The sequence below is a fragment of the Chaetodon trifascialis genome, chromosome 3, assembly GCF_039877785.1.
Source record: "Chaetodon trifascialis isolate fChaTrf1 chromosome 3, fChaTrf1.hap1, whole genome shotgun sequence".
Lineage (NCBI taxonomy): Eukaryota > Metazoa > Chordata > Actinopteri > Chaetodontiformes > Chaetodontidae > Chaetodon > Chaetodon trifascialis.
The window spans coordinates 20,838,451-20,851,029 of record NC_092058.1 but is presented as its reverse complement, the minus strand read 5'-3'; the positions used below and the strand labels follow the sequence as shown (position 1 = coordinate 20,851,029).

At 43.9% G+C, this 12,579-nt stretch overlaps 1 protein-coding gene across 1 annotated transcript; it reads right to left on the bottom strand.

The window, feature by feature from the left end:
• Positions 1–5,920: 5,920 nt before the first annotated feature.
• LOC139328785 (protein unc-119 homolog B-like) lies at positions 5,921–11,541 on the bottom strand. Its single transcript, XM_070958795.1, has 5 exons — positions 10,484–11,541; positions 9,440–9,553; positions 9,142–9,247; positions 8,793–8,965; positions 5,921–7,338 (listed from the first exon to the last, which is right to left on the bottom strand). Exons 1-5 carry the CDS (start codon positions 10,713–10,715, stop codon positions 7,226–7,228), a joined length of 738 nt encoding a protein of 245 aa, XP_070814896.1. The 5' UTR covers positions 10,716–11,541; the 3' UTR covers positions 5,921–7,225.
• Between the last annotated feature and the right edge of the window lie 1,038 nt (positions 11,542–12,579).

The following is a 12,579-nucleotide window of genomic DNA, read 5'->3' as shown; positions in this document are numbered from 1 at the left end:
TTCATTTTCATCATCATCCACATTAAACCCATATCCACAAAGTCTTTCAAAGCCTAATGCAGCCCTCCCATCCATCAGTCATCTTTGTCTGGTCCAACCCTCAGCCCACCTGTTCCTGCAGCCCATCTCTCATCCCTAATCCATCACATCCAAGACAGCTGTGATCACCACCCTACATACTTCAACCAGTTCTTACCCAGTCACAGTTCAGGCCTCATCTAAACCTGGTCTTACCCACTCGCCCTCTCTCTCTTCACCCCATGTGACAGGCCGTCCTAACCAGCTAAGTGGAAGATTAGCAGCATTACCTCTCAGCCTGGGCAAGCCTGGTCAGCTGAGCAGGTTCGTCACATACCTCAGCTGCTCCATCAAAAATGAAACAAGTGCTCAGACAGTTACATGAAATGCACTTGCTTAATTCACCAGATTGTGACCTTGATACATAAACCAACATTTCAGAGCATACACATAACACAGTCAAAAACAATTTCTTACACTAATGGGATCATGTGGGTTTGGGGGCTTTTTTGGGGCCAGATTAAATGTAACAAGATGAGATTTATAATTGTCTGTAGTTTGGATACTGTAATCTGATTACAGTAGAGCAGAATTATCCTTATATGTGAAACAAGTTAGAAGTGAGACCGAATCCGAGACAGAAATGAGCCCAAAAAATCTCATTCCCTCTGCACCTGACTCAAAGTTTTTGGTAATGATGAGTTAACATTCCCAGCACCACATGATTATCTGTGCATGTGCTGGTTCGTAGATGGGCCGCAGGGTGTTTGTGTGTCTGTGTGTGAGTGTGTGTGGCAGTGGGGGAAGTCAGCGAGGGGAGGCAGATCAGGGGGAGGGTGTGACTGTGGCCTGGTGGACCATAGCGAGAGAACAGTATGTAGGACAAGGCCTCGCACTGGCTAACCTATCCTGGCTAGAGCCATGGTTGGGCGTGCTGAATTTCTGCATGCATGATCAATGGCACTGAATAAAAAAGAGAGGAGAAAGACAGCGGCGTGGGGGAAGGGACGGAACAAGTTAGAGCGATGAGAAACGATACCAGCAGAATGAAGCAAAAACACTTGGCTTTACTTTTGATGATCAAACTAACATAAAGCCAATTTTTTGCAAGTGTTTATTCATCTACAGTAACAGGAAAGAGTGAAGAGGATGTATAAAGAGACAGAGATGTCTAGCTTTGGAGAAACTTTGGCTAACTTGTCTCAGAGGCTTAAGCAACAGGTTTTCAGCTTTGTAAATCTGGTACAGTTTGCGTAAAAGCAAAACTGATACGGTTGTGTGTGCGTGCGTGTGTGCGTGTGGATGGGTGGGTCTGTGTGTGAGAGAGAGGTTTTCAGTCTGCTCACACTGCACGTTTTATTTCATCCCCTCTCCCTCCCTCTGTCTTGTTGTCACTCTGCCACCTTAAAACACTGTGATGGTCTAAGTCTTCACCGCTTTTGTTTCCTTGACCACAGCTGACCCAGAGTGGGAGCCCATTGTCTTCGAGCAACCTTTGACCTGCCAGGGCCTGGGACCTGCTCTCCACCACCCTCGAGGCGGTTTGAAAGAGAGCTCAGAAGAGGAGTCGAGAGAAAAGATCTGGAAAGGCAAATTTTGACTGGCTAGAAGCTGTGGCTCTGTCAGCCTTATGCTTCAGCTTTTAGAGCCAGAAACCATCATTTGCATGTGATGCAAAATGGAAAGGAGCAACAAGTAGTTCCAGGAAGACCTCATTGAATTAAATACCAATGGATTATGAAAAAGGATATAAATGGAATGTTTGTCGATGGATAAAGACTAACAGCAAAGGCAAAAAAAAAAAAAAAAAGCCTTTTAAAGCGGAAGCCAGGAGGCCATTTTAAGACACTCCATTTGCTGTGGGTGTTTTTTCCACCTGGCAGGTGGCGAGCCAAAGAAATCATTACATGAGAGAGGTGAAGGGAGGAAACAAGCACACCTGTGGTTGCGCCAGGAGCCCCACCTCCGTTCTCCGATCACAATCCCTCACCCCCCAAGGGAAGGTGTGGCGAAGGTAGAGAGAGAGAGAGAGACAAAGGGAGGAGAGAAAGGGAGAGGAAGGAAGAGATTGTGTGGGAGATTTACAGGCCTCTTCAACAGTTGACTGAGGGCTGAGTTAACCTTTTATTAATTATACACACACAAAACAAACTGGACTGATGGTGGTGGAAGGATCCCAGAGGCTTCCAAAGGCGGCTGTGGGCTTCCTGCGAACACAAACAGGCCACAACCTATTTACCCTGATGACACAGGACTATTTCTGTCTGTCGGCTGTACGAGTGCAAGCAGCAGCAGCAGCAGCAGCAGCAGCAGCAGCAGCAGCAGCAGCAGCAGCAGCAGCAGCAGCAGCAGCAGCGGCGGCGGCGGAGATCTACGCTGTAATACCACACAGACGGTTGGGCGGACAAACACAGGGAAACACACACACACACATGCACAGGAGCCACACAAAGGCTTCTGGTTGCAAATCAGCAGAGACCTAACACTTAAAGACAGATTGTCAATACTGCACTTGCCACCATGGAAATTGGTATGGGAATCACAGTTTGTTAAAGGACTGTCTATCCATCACTGCTGTACTGAGTGCATTATTAACTCCCAGATAGCTAATTATCTGTTATCTCCTGTCACATCTACAAAGCTCTGCATGGCATGACATTAAATTACAGCATCCATTCAATCCAAAACGAGATGTTCATTGAAAAGTGACGCATACATTTTTCTTGTTTGACGCTGAGAGTGTATTAAAAGGTAGCAATGATGACGAATGAGCTTTTGTTTTTACCTCTTCATTGATCCTTATTATTCATATTTACACCATCCTCTGTGTCTGCTGCTGCGCATCTGCCCTGACCTTTTTTTCACGGGTGAGATGATGTCACTGAGCAATTGCTGGAAATGACATCATGACACATACAGATGGAGTCACGACCATCTTTGAGACCGTCGTCGTGCCAACCTACAGGAGAGGGCTGCGCCGTGACTCATCATCTCTTTTTCGGAAGACGTGGTGTGGCTAATGTAGTGTTAACACATGATGGGTTTCACACCGGGGCCTCAGAGCAGGACAGAAAGAGAGAGAGAGAAGGGGAAAAGGAAAGGAAGGGAGAGTGAGACAGAGGAAGAAAAAATGAGAGGATGAGGATGTGTGTTTATGTAGGAGAGTGGACGAAGTCGTGAGGGTGGTCCAAGAGAGACGCTGTTGTTGGTCGCAAGAAATCCATACTACCTCCCTCCAAAGTATCTCAGACACACAAACTCTCTCACACACACAGGAACAAGTAGAGTTGCACTGCGTCCCTGTATCTCTTTTAATCCTTTTTCCACTCCCCCCTCCATTTCTTTTCACAGGACCTATCAACGCCATTCCTGGCTGCTATTTATAGGAGACCACTGTCCCCCCCTGTCCCCCTGCCTGAGTGTAGATCTGTGTGTGCGAGTGAGTGTGTGTGTATGTGTTTCAGGGGAACCTCAATAAACCAGTGCTTCTCACTCCTAATCTCAATGTGGTGTTATTCACTGAACAGGATATATGGGAAAGCCAGTTACAAAGATAGGTGTGTGTGTGTGTCTGTGTGAGCACGTAGGGGAGGGGTGAATGAGGCTGATTTATCCCACCTGTCCAGTTGTTTCCGGTGCTCGCATGTCAATGCACGACTGACTGCTGAAATGTATCCCACGAAGGCCTGGGAACACACAAATCATCCCTGGAAAGTTGGAAAATGTGTGTATTTATGGCCGTGAATGTGTCTGTGTGCGTGCATATGCTAATTGTAAACACACAAACAGGATATATTGAGATTTGTGTGGTACCGACACATGGTTCAGTACAGTACAGCTGCTTTACTTGCGTGCTGGAGTGTGCAGGCCCGACAGCCTGATGGAAGGCTGTGGTCATTGATTTATGAGCTCACAGTGAAATTGTGCCCTGCTTTGTGCTCTAATCAGCTACAGACGTATTAGATCTTCACACCATTCATTTTGATGTGTTTTAAAGGGTTATGTCACTCGTTGTGTGGATCCAACTTATGGATGCCTTTTTTTAGTGATGTCTGTTTGAAGCTTTCGATGATCAACTGGGAGATTAGCGTAGCTTAGCTTTGTTGCCTGAGGTCTATGGTAGTAAGTTCAAACTTCTCTTTATAGTGTCTCTGTTCATAAAGGTGCTATTAAAGCTGCACTAATCAATATTTTTACACGAACAACATATCAAACGTGATGTGATAATTAACAGAGACAAACACACACAGATCTCCACCCAACTCTGCAGTCCCCCTCATCTTGGCTTAAAAACGTTAATGTTAGCATGTTTCAGCTCATTGTTCTGGTTTTACAGCCTGTAATGTCTTCAGCCTCTTTCCTCTCAGGCATCTGCTCTACATGAAAAATCTCTGATAAACCCTCCACCCGCCCAGCATCAAGCGGCAGACAGATAAAATTAGTGACTAGCTGAAGCTGAAGCTAAAAGAATCAGGTAGCTTTCTCAGGTGTTGGTGGAGACCAAAAACAGAGTGTGAATATAAAGAGTGTGAATATAGAGTGTCTGGTGATCACAGACACAACTCCAAACAAATGCTAATGCTGCTCTATACCTTCTACCTCACCTAAGTTTCCAACAAAATCATTACTGCGGTAAAGAAACAAATTTAAATTTCTGACCACTTCCTGTTTGTATGGGCCAACCACAGATGCAAAAATAAAGATTCCCAATTGTATTTTAACACTGGAAACCTCATCAGGCCATTAACAGCATTCTCACAGCAACAATCTCATCATGCAATGTTTTTGATTGATGGCAGTCATTGATTTAAAGGTAATTAAATCAACAGTGTAACAAAGAAAAAACAGCTCATTGTAAAGAGGAAGTGACAACTGATACTGCTTGACTACATACGACTGGACGCGTCAGTGAGAACACCAAAATGTATATACAGACAGAACTGAAGCAGGAGGCAAATAGCAAATATTTAGTTGGAGAAAAGATGCAGGAAAGCATCATATAAAGAAAAGGAAAAAGAAACCAAATGAGGAGAAAGAGCGAGGAAAAAGCAGAGGGTTTATGTACGCTTATATAATTCACTGTATGTTTCTGTATGTGTGTGTGCAGCTGCACAGCGAAGTGAAGGGAGGAGAGAGCAGAGGGGGTCCATTGTGGGTCTTTGTGTGGCTCAGATTGTCCTCTTCTCTGGGAAAGTGGAAACTCAACACTCCTCTCCAGAGGTCTGGTTACCAGGTGAGAGAGGAGGAAAGAAAAGGGGAAAACAGAGCGAGGCAGGGAGAGCAGGATAGGTGTGGAGAGAGAAACAGAAAAGGAGAGGCGAGGGAGAAAAGAGGTTTTGGGCACGAGAGCTGGAAATTGAGAGAGATCAAGAGATGAACACAGCGATAGAACGAACCAGCCTGAGAAAGAATAAACAGAGAGAGGCTCAGATTTTGGCTTAAATCCCACAAGACTCCAAAAATGGATGATTAAAGTGTAACAATCCCAGACAAATTTTAAAATGTGATGCGTGCTATGCTAGCTCATCGCATGTGGCCTGTAGATTAAGTAATGATGAGGAATTAAAATGGTGTCAGTGTCACATTCTCTCTGCAGTGAAACCATACACAGACGAATAGAAAGGGATCAGACCACGACCTCATCTGCAGTCTCGAGCAAATATCAGATATGAATGTCAACATGTCACAGCATAATAAGAAAAACCAGTGCTGTGATCTTTTCCCACAATCAAACATGAAATTACACTGAAAGCAGGGGCACTCATTTATAACCCAGTTCTAACACTACTCCTCCTAGTGGCCACTTTTGGAACTTTTCTTCTTGTCCGTCGACCAAAAGCAGCTCACCTTCCTTCGACTTTCATCATCCTTAGAAATGAAACAAATACGACGCATCTTTTATCTGAAAATGTACATTTATTTTATTTTATCACTTTTTACAAACTATATATTTATATATAATACAATCACCACCTTTTACCCTGAACACCAAAGTTTACAAAGTACAAAGAGGAAGTACACTATCTAGCTAGAAGAAAGACCACTCGATTTCCAGACGTATTCCAACTTGTTTTTGATGTTTTAAGACATGCGTGAGAAAGGAATGGATCAAAAATACAGGTAATTCAACTTAAATGGGATAGAGGAACATCTGATGTGACTTTAAAATAAGGGAGCCTAACCTTTTGAGTGGAGCAAATACACCTCTGCTCCATTTTTGCCCACTTTTTTTATTTCTATCATCACATGCATCAGGATATCAGATCATTCCTGCAGCTCTGTGAAATTAAGTCTTTCAAGTTGAAATTTCCTTTTCGACCGCTCATTATATGAGGTCATGGTCTTGCAGTTGAAGGTCACAGTCACATCGTAGGTAACCGTTCACCTTATCTACCAGAGATCAAAACCTGTTAAACAGACCAAAAATTCAAAGAAATCGCAGTAATCTCTGAGACCACTGATCAAAATCTTGTACAGTACTTGATGTGTCTGTGTGTATGAGAGCGAGGCAGCAGAGGGAGAGAGGGAGATGGGACGAGGATTGCAGGAGTGACCATGTGTGTTTGACAGGAGTGTTTTTGTGGATGGTTTCTCTCTTTCTCCCCGGATATTGTCTGGAGTGGATTGTGGAGGCGGTAGCTCTGAGAACAGCTGCTTCTGACAAACACTGCGTAAACACTATGTGTGTCACTTGAGGATTGAGTGTGTGTGTGTGTGTGTGTGTGTGTGTGTGTGTGTGTGTGTGTGTGTGTGTGTGTGTGTGTGTGTGTGCGCGTTGAGGGGGTAGTGGGACACTTTTTAGATTGCTAAGAGGAGACTAACCTTCTATCTGATAACCGTTTGGTCTGTTTGAGACACGTGTCACATGGCCATTTGAGTGATGAGTCCTCTTTGGGCATAAAGCAGGTCTGTCCGTAATTAACAACAGATACATTAACCCTTTTTGAACCCTTTTCTATCAGAAGCTTCCTGTTTGGACATGGGCGCAGAGACTGATACTGACCTCCTCTGATATCAAATACACCCCCGGAGAACGGATGAATGAAATTAATCTTTACAAACATCACAGGCAACTGTCTGTAGCAGCCTGTGCATGTATGAATGAATGAACTGTATGTGTGTTCAGCCATGTGCATGCACATATGCGTATATCCAGAAATGTGACTGTGTGTGTGTGCGTGTGTGCTTGGATGCGAGCAGGCAGATATCACTGTCCTCCATTATAAGCATAGTCTGCCTTGTTGTGCATGACCAGTCTGTTCTCGACGAAATAGAAGCTGTCTGACCGGGTCTCATAAGGACACTCCACCATCTGACGGACTGAAAAACACACAACACATGCACGTCATCCATCCCAACACAGGCTTTTTAAAATATCCAAGCAATTTGAACCTACTGCATATAAGCTAAAATACCTGAAATGACAGGAGTCATTGTACTGATTAAGCTCTTGAAATGTCCAAATGCTTCAGTGGCTCTGTTGCCCAGAGGGAAGAGCTTTGGCTGGGGCCAAACAAGTGGCACTAATGTCCCTCCAGCACTAACAATTATATCACAACACAACCAGGGACGCTGGACTGGCGATTAATCAGGAAATGAGTGAGTGAATTAGCAAATATCACATAACACCAGTGGTTTTATATTAAATGTTTATGAGACAGCACTGAAGGTCAGCTTCACATTTACTTGCGTCTGTCCTAACACGATACTCACATGCACATAATGAAAGCTTTATCAGGTGCGGAGATTGTTCCTCCTCTCCATATTGAACATTTCCTAAAGCAACTGCACTGTAAAACATAGAGGTCCAAATCCACAGTCCTTGTTCCGTGCATAACAGTTTCTCAAGTTCAACTGAAGCTAATATGAGGCGTTAGCAGTCTGTTAGCCAAATCATGTGGGTATCATCCAATATTAGACATGTCAGGGTGAAATTCCCTCTTTGTGTTTTCTCCCAGCAGTGTTTCTTGGATGAACTGCAGCAGAGATATACGTCTTGGTGGTTGGTGCGCTGGCTATAAATTAAGATGATGATGATGATCGCAATAATAACAATAGCAATATTAACTTTGTTTGGATAGCACCCTTCATGCAAAGCTGCAGCCCAAAGTGCTTAACAAAACAAAAAATAAACAATAAGTTAAAAATAGCAATTATAACACAGCAATAAGAAATGAAGAAACAAACAATACAGCATTAACAAGGATACCAGCAAAGTTAGGAACACAGGTGTTTAACTTTGACGGGAGTGAGATGTGCTCAGATCCAAGGGGAGGGGGCTCCACGGTTCAGAAAGCAGCTGCGCCTGAGTTTTAGCAACTTGTCAAAGTAAGGTAGTGGAAGATGTGAGAGGTCTTGTTGGGGCATTAAAAGAGGCAGTCACTGGTATGTGAAGGTGCTAAATTATGTCAGGCTGTGTACGTAAAAGGACTTTAAAACCACCTGTAAAAGATACAGCTAGCCAGTGCAGTGATGCGAGCACACTGACCATTTCCTATTGGTCAGAATCCTGGCTGCAGCATTCTCAATCATCTGTAATAAAAGCATGAATCAGCATTTCAGCATTGTTTTGAGTTAAAATGGTGACGCCTCATATTACCCTCACATTAGCCACAGCTGAACTTTAGCCTGCATTGTGTGGATTTTGTTCCACGTGTTTTTGCAGCATCTGTCCATGGTCAGCGCGGAGTGGAAGAGCGACCAGCGGCCAATAACTTTGTCAGCTCACACACAGCACACACACATTAAACCTTTGTTTCTTAAAGACGACTCACCCAGGCTCTCCGACAGCTGAGGGAACTCGTAGATGTGCTCACAGGTGTTTCGGCTGTTTGGGATGCAGAAGCCGAAGTCAAAGTCGAAGCTCTTCAGCAGGTGATCGCGGAAGTAATGCCTCTCAATCATGCGGAAGTTGTTCAGAGGCCGGTTTCCGACCGTGAATTCCACCCTGATTGGATGACACAGAGAGAGGGGAGGCTGAGATGTATTATTACAGTCGTACAGCCCCGGTGCAAATTCTGAGCGTCTAGCTGATGGAGACAATGCCGCAATTGTTTTCATTGTTTGCATATGGGGCGGGTGGGTGTGTCTTAGGCGTATACTGCTGATGCGTGAGTCACTCACGTAGCTCCCACAGTCCTCAGCTGCAGGAAGGCTGGGGTGAACTGGTAGCGTACAAATCGGCCCGCGCTGGCGTCCACCTCTCGGTTCTCCTCATCGTCCTCTGAGGCTAAAACATAAGACATTTGGTTGATGACTCCAGGAGGTGGACAATTCTGAACCTGACAACATGCTTCGAGACGTTCATTTGAAGTTAATGACAAGAACAAGTTGTCAGCAGGGTCGGTACATTTCTTTGTCCGATACTTCGCAGCCTGTTGCCAACAATAAACAATACAAGGAGTGGGCTGATGCAGCATACCTGTATGTGGGGGCTTGGCGATCTCAAACAGGACAGTGCTGGTCTCCAGGTCTCTGATCTTAAAGCGTACGAAGTCGATGTTATAGATATTGTCCTCAGGTTTACAGAGGTACCCTGCAATGATGACACACATGATCTCCGAGCCATTGTAGTCAGCATGTAGAGCAGCTGCTTTGACAAGCACAAGGATAACAAGCAAAACACTGATCTTGACTTAATACACACATTTCGCCTGCCCACAGACACTTGCAACTTTGCATATGTGTAGATAGATAGATAGATAGATAGATAGATAGATAGATAGATAGATAGATAGATAGATAGATAGATAGATAGATAGATAGATAGATGCACACTAACCAAGACAAAGCTTTTATGACCACTGTGGGCCATTACAGCATCAAACTGGAAAACAGGCACACACAGACAATATGATGCATTAAGTGTGCTCTTTTTTAAAAGACTTTAATAAGTTAATGTCATAAACAAGCGCCCTTCTCTCATCAGCGTTAAATTGAATCTTTACAGCTTCATTTGCAGGCCTTACAGCACTGAGTGGACCACGCTGTCCTTATCATTTTTAGTGAATTAAGACCACACAGAGGGTCTTCTGCTCAGTCCTGCCAGTGATGTCATAGCAGTGCTCTGTGATGTCATTTTTTTTTTTAAAGTTTGATGTCATAGCAGGACCTCAGTACAATTAAAGTGACAGCACACAGGAGCTGTGTCTAAATCCTCTGTGTACATGGAGCTGCTTCAAAACAGAAACAGCGTTTTTCCATGAGTGACAGATTGTCATATGACGCCTGACATTTGTTCGTGCTGTCGGATATGTATTTTCTCAGATATCATAACAGATTTAATACCACATTAGTGTCAAATGGCAGCCACGGAAGCCTGCTTTACTTCTCTGTAATGTGTAGATTGATGTGCAGGTCGTAGGAGCTCGGTTACACTGTGCTCACATACTTCATTCAGCGTACAGGCAGCACATGAAGCATCATGGCTCCACGTAAACAAGAGGCTTTAGAGAGGGACTCAAACCTCGCGTAGCCAGCCGCAGTCCGAGCACGTCCTCCGGCGTGATGCGTCCGCTCTGCGTCCGCAGGTCTTCCTCCGTGACGGGCCTGCTGTCCACCTGGCTCCTCCGGGACTTCAGTCTCTTCAGAACCCCTCCGCCAGGCTTGCGGTCCCGCGGAGGAGCCGCAGTGCCGTGGTCGCCGCCGGGGACGTTGTCAGCAACAGGCGCGTCGCTGCGGGCTTTGGCTCCGCTCATCGTTCACTGCGCTCGGCTTCCCTCCGGTTCAGCGACGACCTCCCGTCTCCTCCTCTGATTAATGCTTGAAGAAGAAGAAGATGGCGTCGCAGATGTCGAATGTCGAGAGAAGTGTCGGCGGACGGTCAAGCTCTTGTTTTTGTAAGCACATGCTGTACAGTTGCCATGACAACTCGTCCTGTGAGCCAGAGGAGGGTGTGAAGTGGTTCCTGGAAACGTCCACCAGGGGGCGATGGACCACCCCTCAGCTCTCCAAGCCTGCCTGAATACACTGATATACTGGATGAACTACTACTGCTACTACTACTACTACTACTACTACTACTACTACTACTAATAATAATAATAATGATGACGATAAAACTATATGGTATAGTAATGATAAAACTGTATTGTAAGCTGCTTTGGATCCCAGCGTCAGCTTAAATAATGTAGTGTACTGGTGTATAATGACCACTGAAGCACTAGCATGTAAGCAGTATTGTAATGTTGCAGCTGGTTGAAGTATTTACTTTAGCTTTACTCTAGTAAATGTATTAAAACCAAGTACAAGTGTGTAAGTACAATCAAGAAAATGTACTTGTAATGCTAAAGTTACTCAACCCTGTTACTGTTACATTATTATATCTCATCACGTTATTACTCAGGCATTAATGTAAAAGCAGGATTTTACTGTTGTAGTTGGTTGATGTGGAACTAATATTCAACTATTTTATATGGGATTGGAACTAATGATTATTTTCATTCAGGATTGAGCTGATGATTATTTTCTCCATTAATCAGTTAGTTTGCAAAAGTTCTGATAATAGTGAGAAATGCAGTCATCAAGAGCCCAATGTGACATCTTCATCGTACAAAATTCAATATGGTTACAAATAAATCAAAATTGATAAAATAATTAAAAGGAAAAGCAGAGCATCCCCAGACCTTTGAGGCTGAAACCACAAAATACTTTTAAATGAAAAACGACTTAATTAGTATCACAATAGTTGGCACTTTATGATAATTTTGAAAGTACCTCACATTAGGACGTAAGTGAGGAAATCAACTTAGATTCCACTACTCTTTGCCCTATTGTTTGTTATATGTATGACAATACAAACCCCCCTCCAAGCCCCCCCCCAAACAAACAGTCAACAGTCAAACATACACTCGCATACACACAGAGGTTAATTGACTTAAGAAGGTTTGTCCCTCTTTGCTGAATGTCAAAGATCATTTCACTTGTTTGTGGCGTTTCCGCAGGCAACGCAAATGACGCTGTGAAGGCCCATGTGTTATGCAAATGAGTGTTGAGTGTGTGAGAGAGCCTGATGGGCACTTCCTGCTGCTAAGATGTCCCTGGTAGTCTCGGTACTCTCCGTCAAGCAGTGAGAGCTGCGTGGATCCTTTTCACTGAGTGTAAACGGGCTTCACCTCAGCCAGAACCTGTTTATCCAGTCAATTGAACTGCGCTCCTCCATCAAGCTACAATCTCTTAATGTAGCATTTCCGCTTGGGAATTTCCAAATAAGAGCACCAACTATAGAATTTTCAGGTATAGTTCTGCTGTCATTTCAAATTAATGTTGAGTGACTTCAGCCCGTTCACTTAGGTTTTTGTTTGTTTGTTTGTTTGTTTGTTTGCTTGCTTGCTTGCTTGCTTGTTTGTTTGTTTGTTTGTTTGTTTGTTTGTTTGTTTGTTTGTTTGTTATCATTATTATTTCTTGGATGTACAAAGATAGGCTTAGCTTTTCAAATTGCTTACCCACCTCAGATATTGCCACAAACCAGCAGTTTTAATTCTAATCTGGTGTACTGAAAAGTAGGCTCCAATTTTAAGAAAGCTGCATACAAAGCATTTAAGATAGACATAATATTTTCCC

Excerpts from the sequence above, each read along its gene's own strand:
- LOC139328785 (XM_070958795.1), bottom strand. The coding sequence starts at position 10,715 with ATGAGCGGAGCCAAAGCCCGCAGCGACGCGCCTGTTGCTGACAACGTC. Across the intron at positions 8,966-9,141 it reads CTGAGGACTGTGGGAGCTAC|GGTGGAATTCACGGTCGGAA; the intron begins GTGAGTGACTCA and ends TCATCCAATCAG. Across the intron at positions 7,339-8,792 it reads TCAGCTGTCGGAGAGCCTGG|TCCGTCAGATGGTGGAGTGT; the intron begins GTGAGTCGTCTT and ends TGTGTTTTTCAG.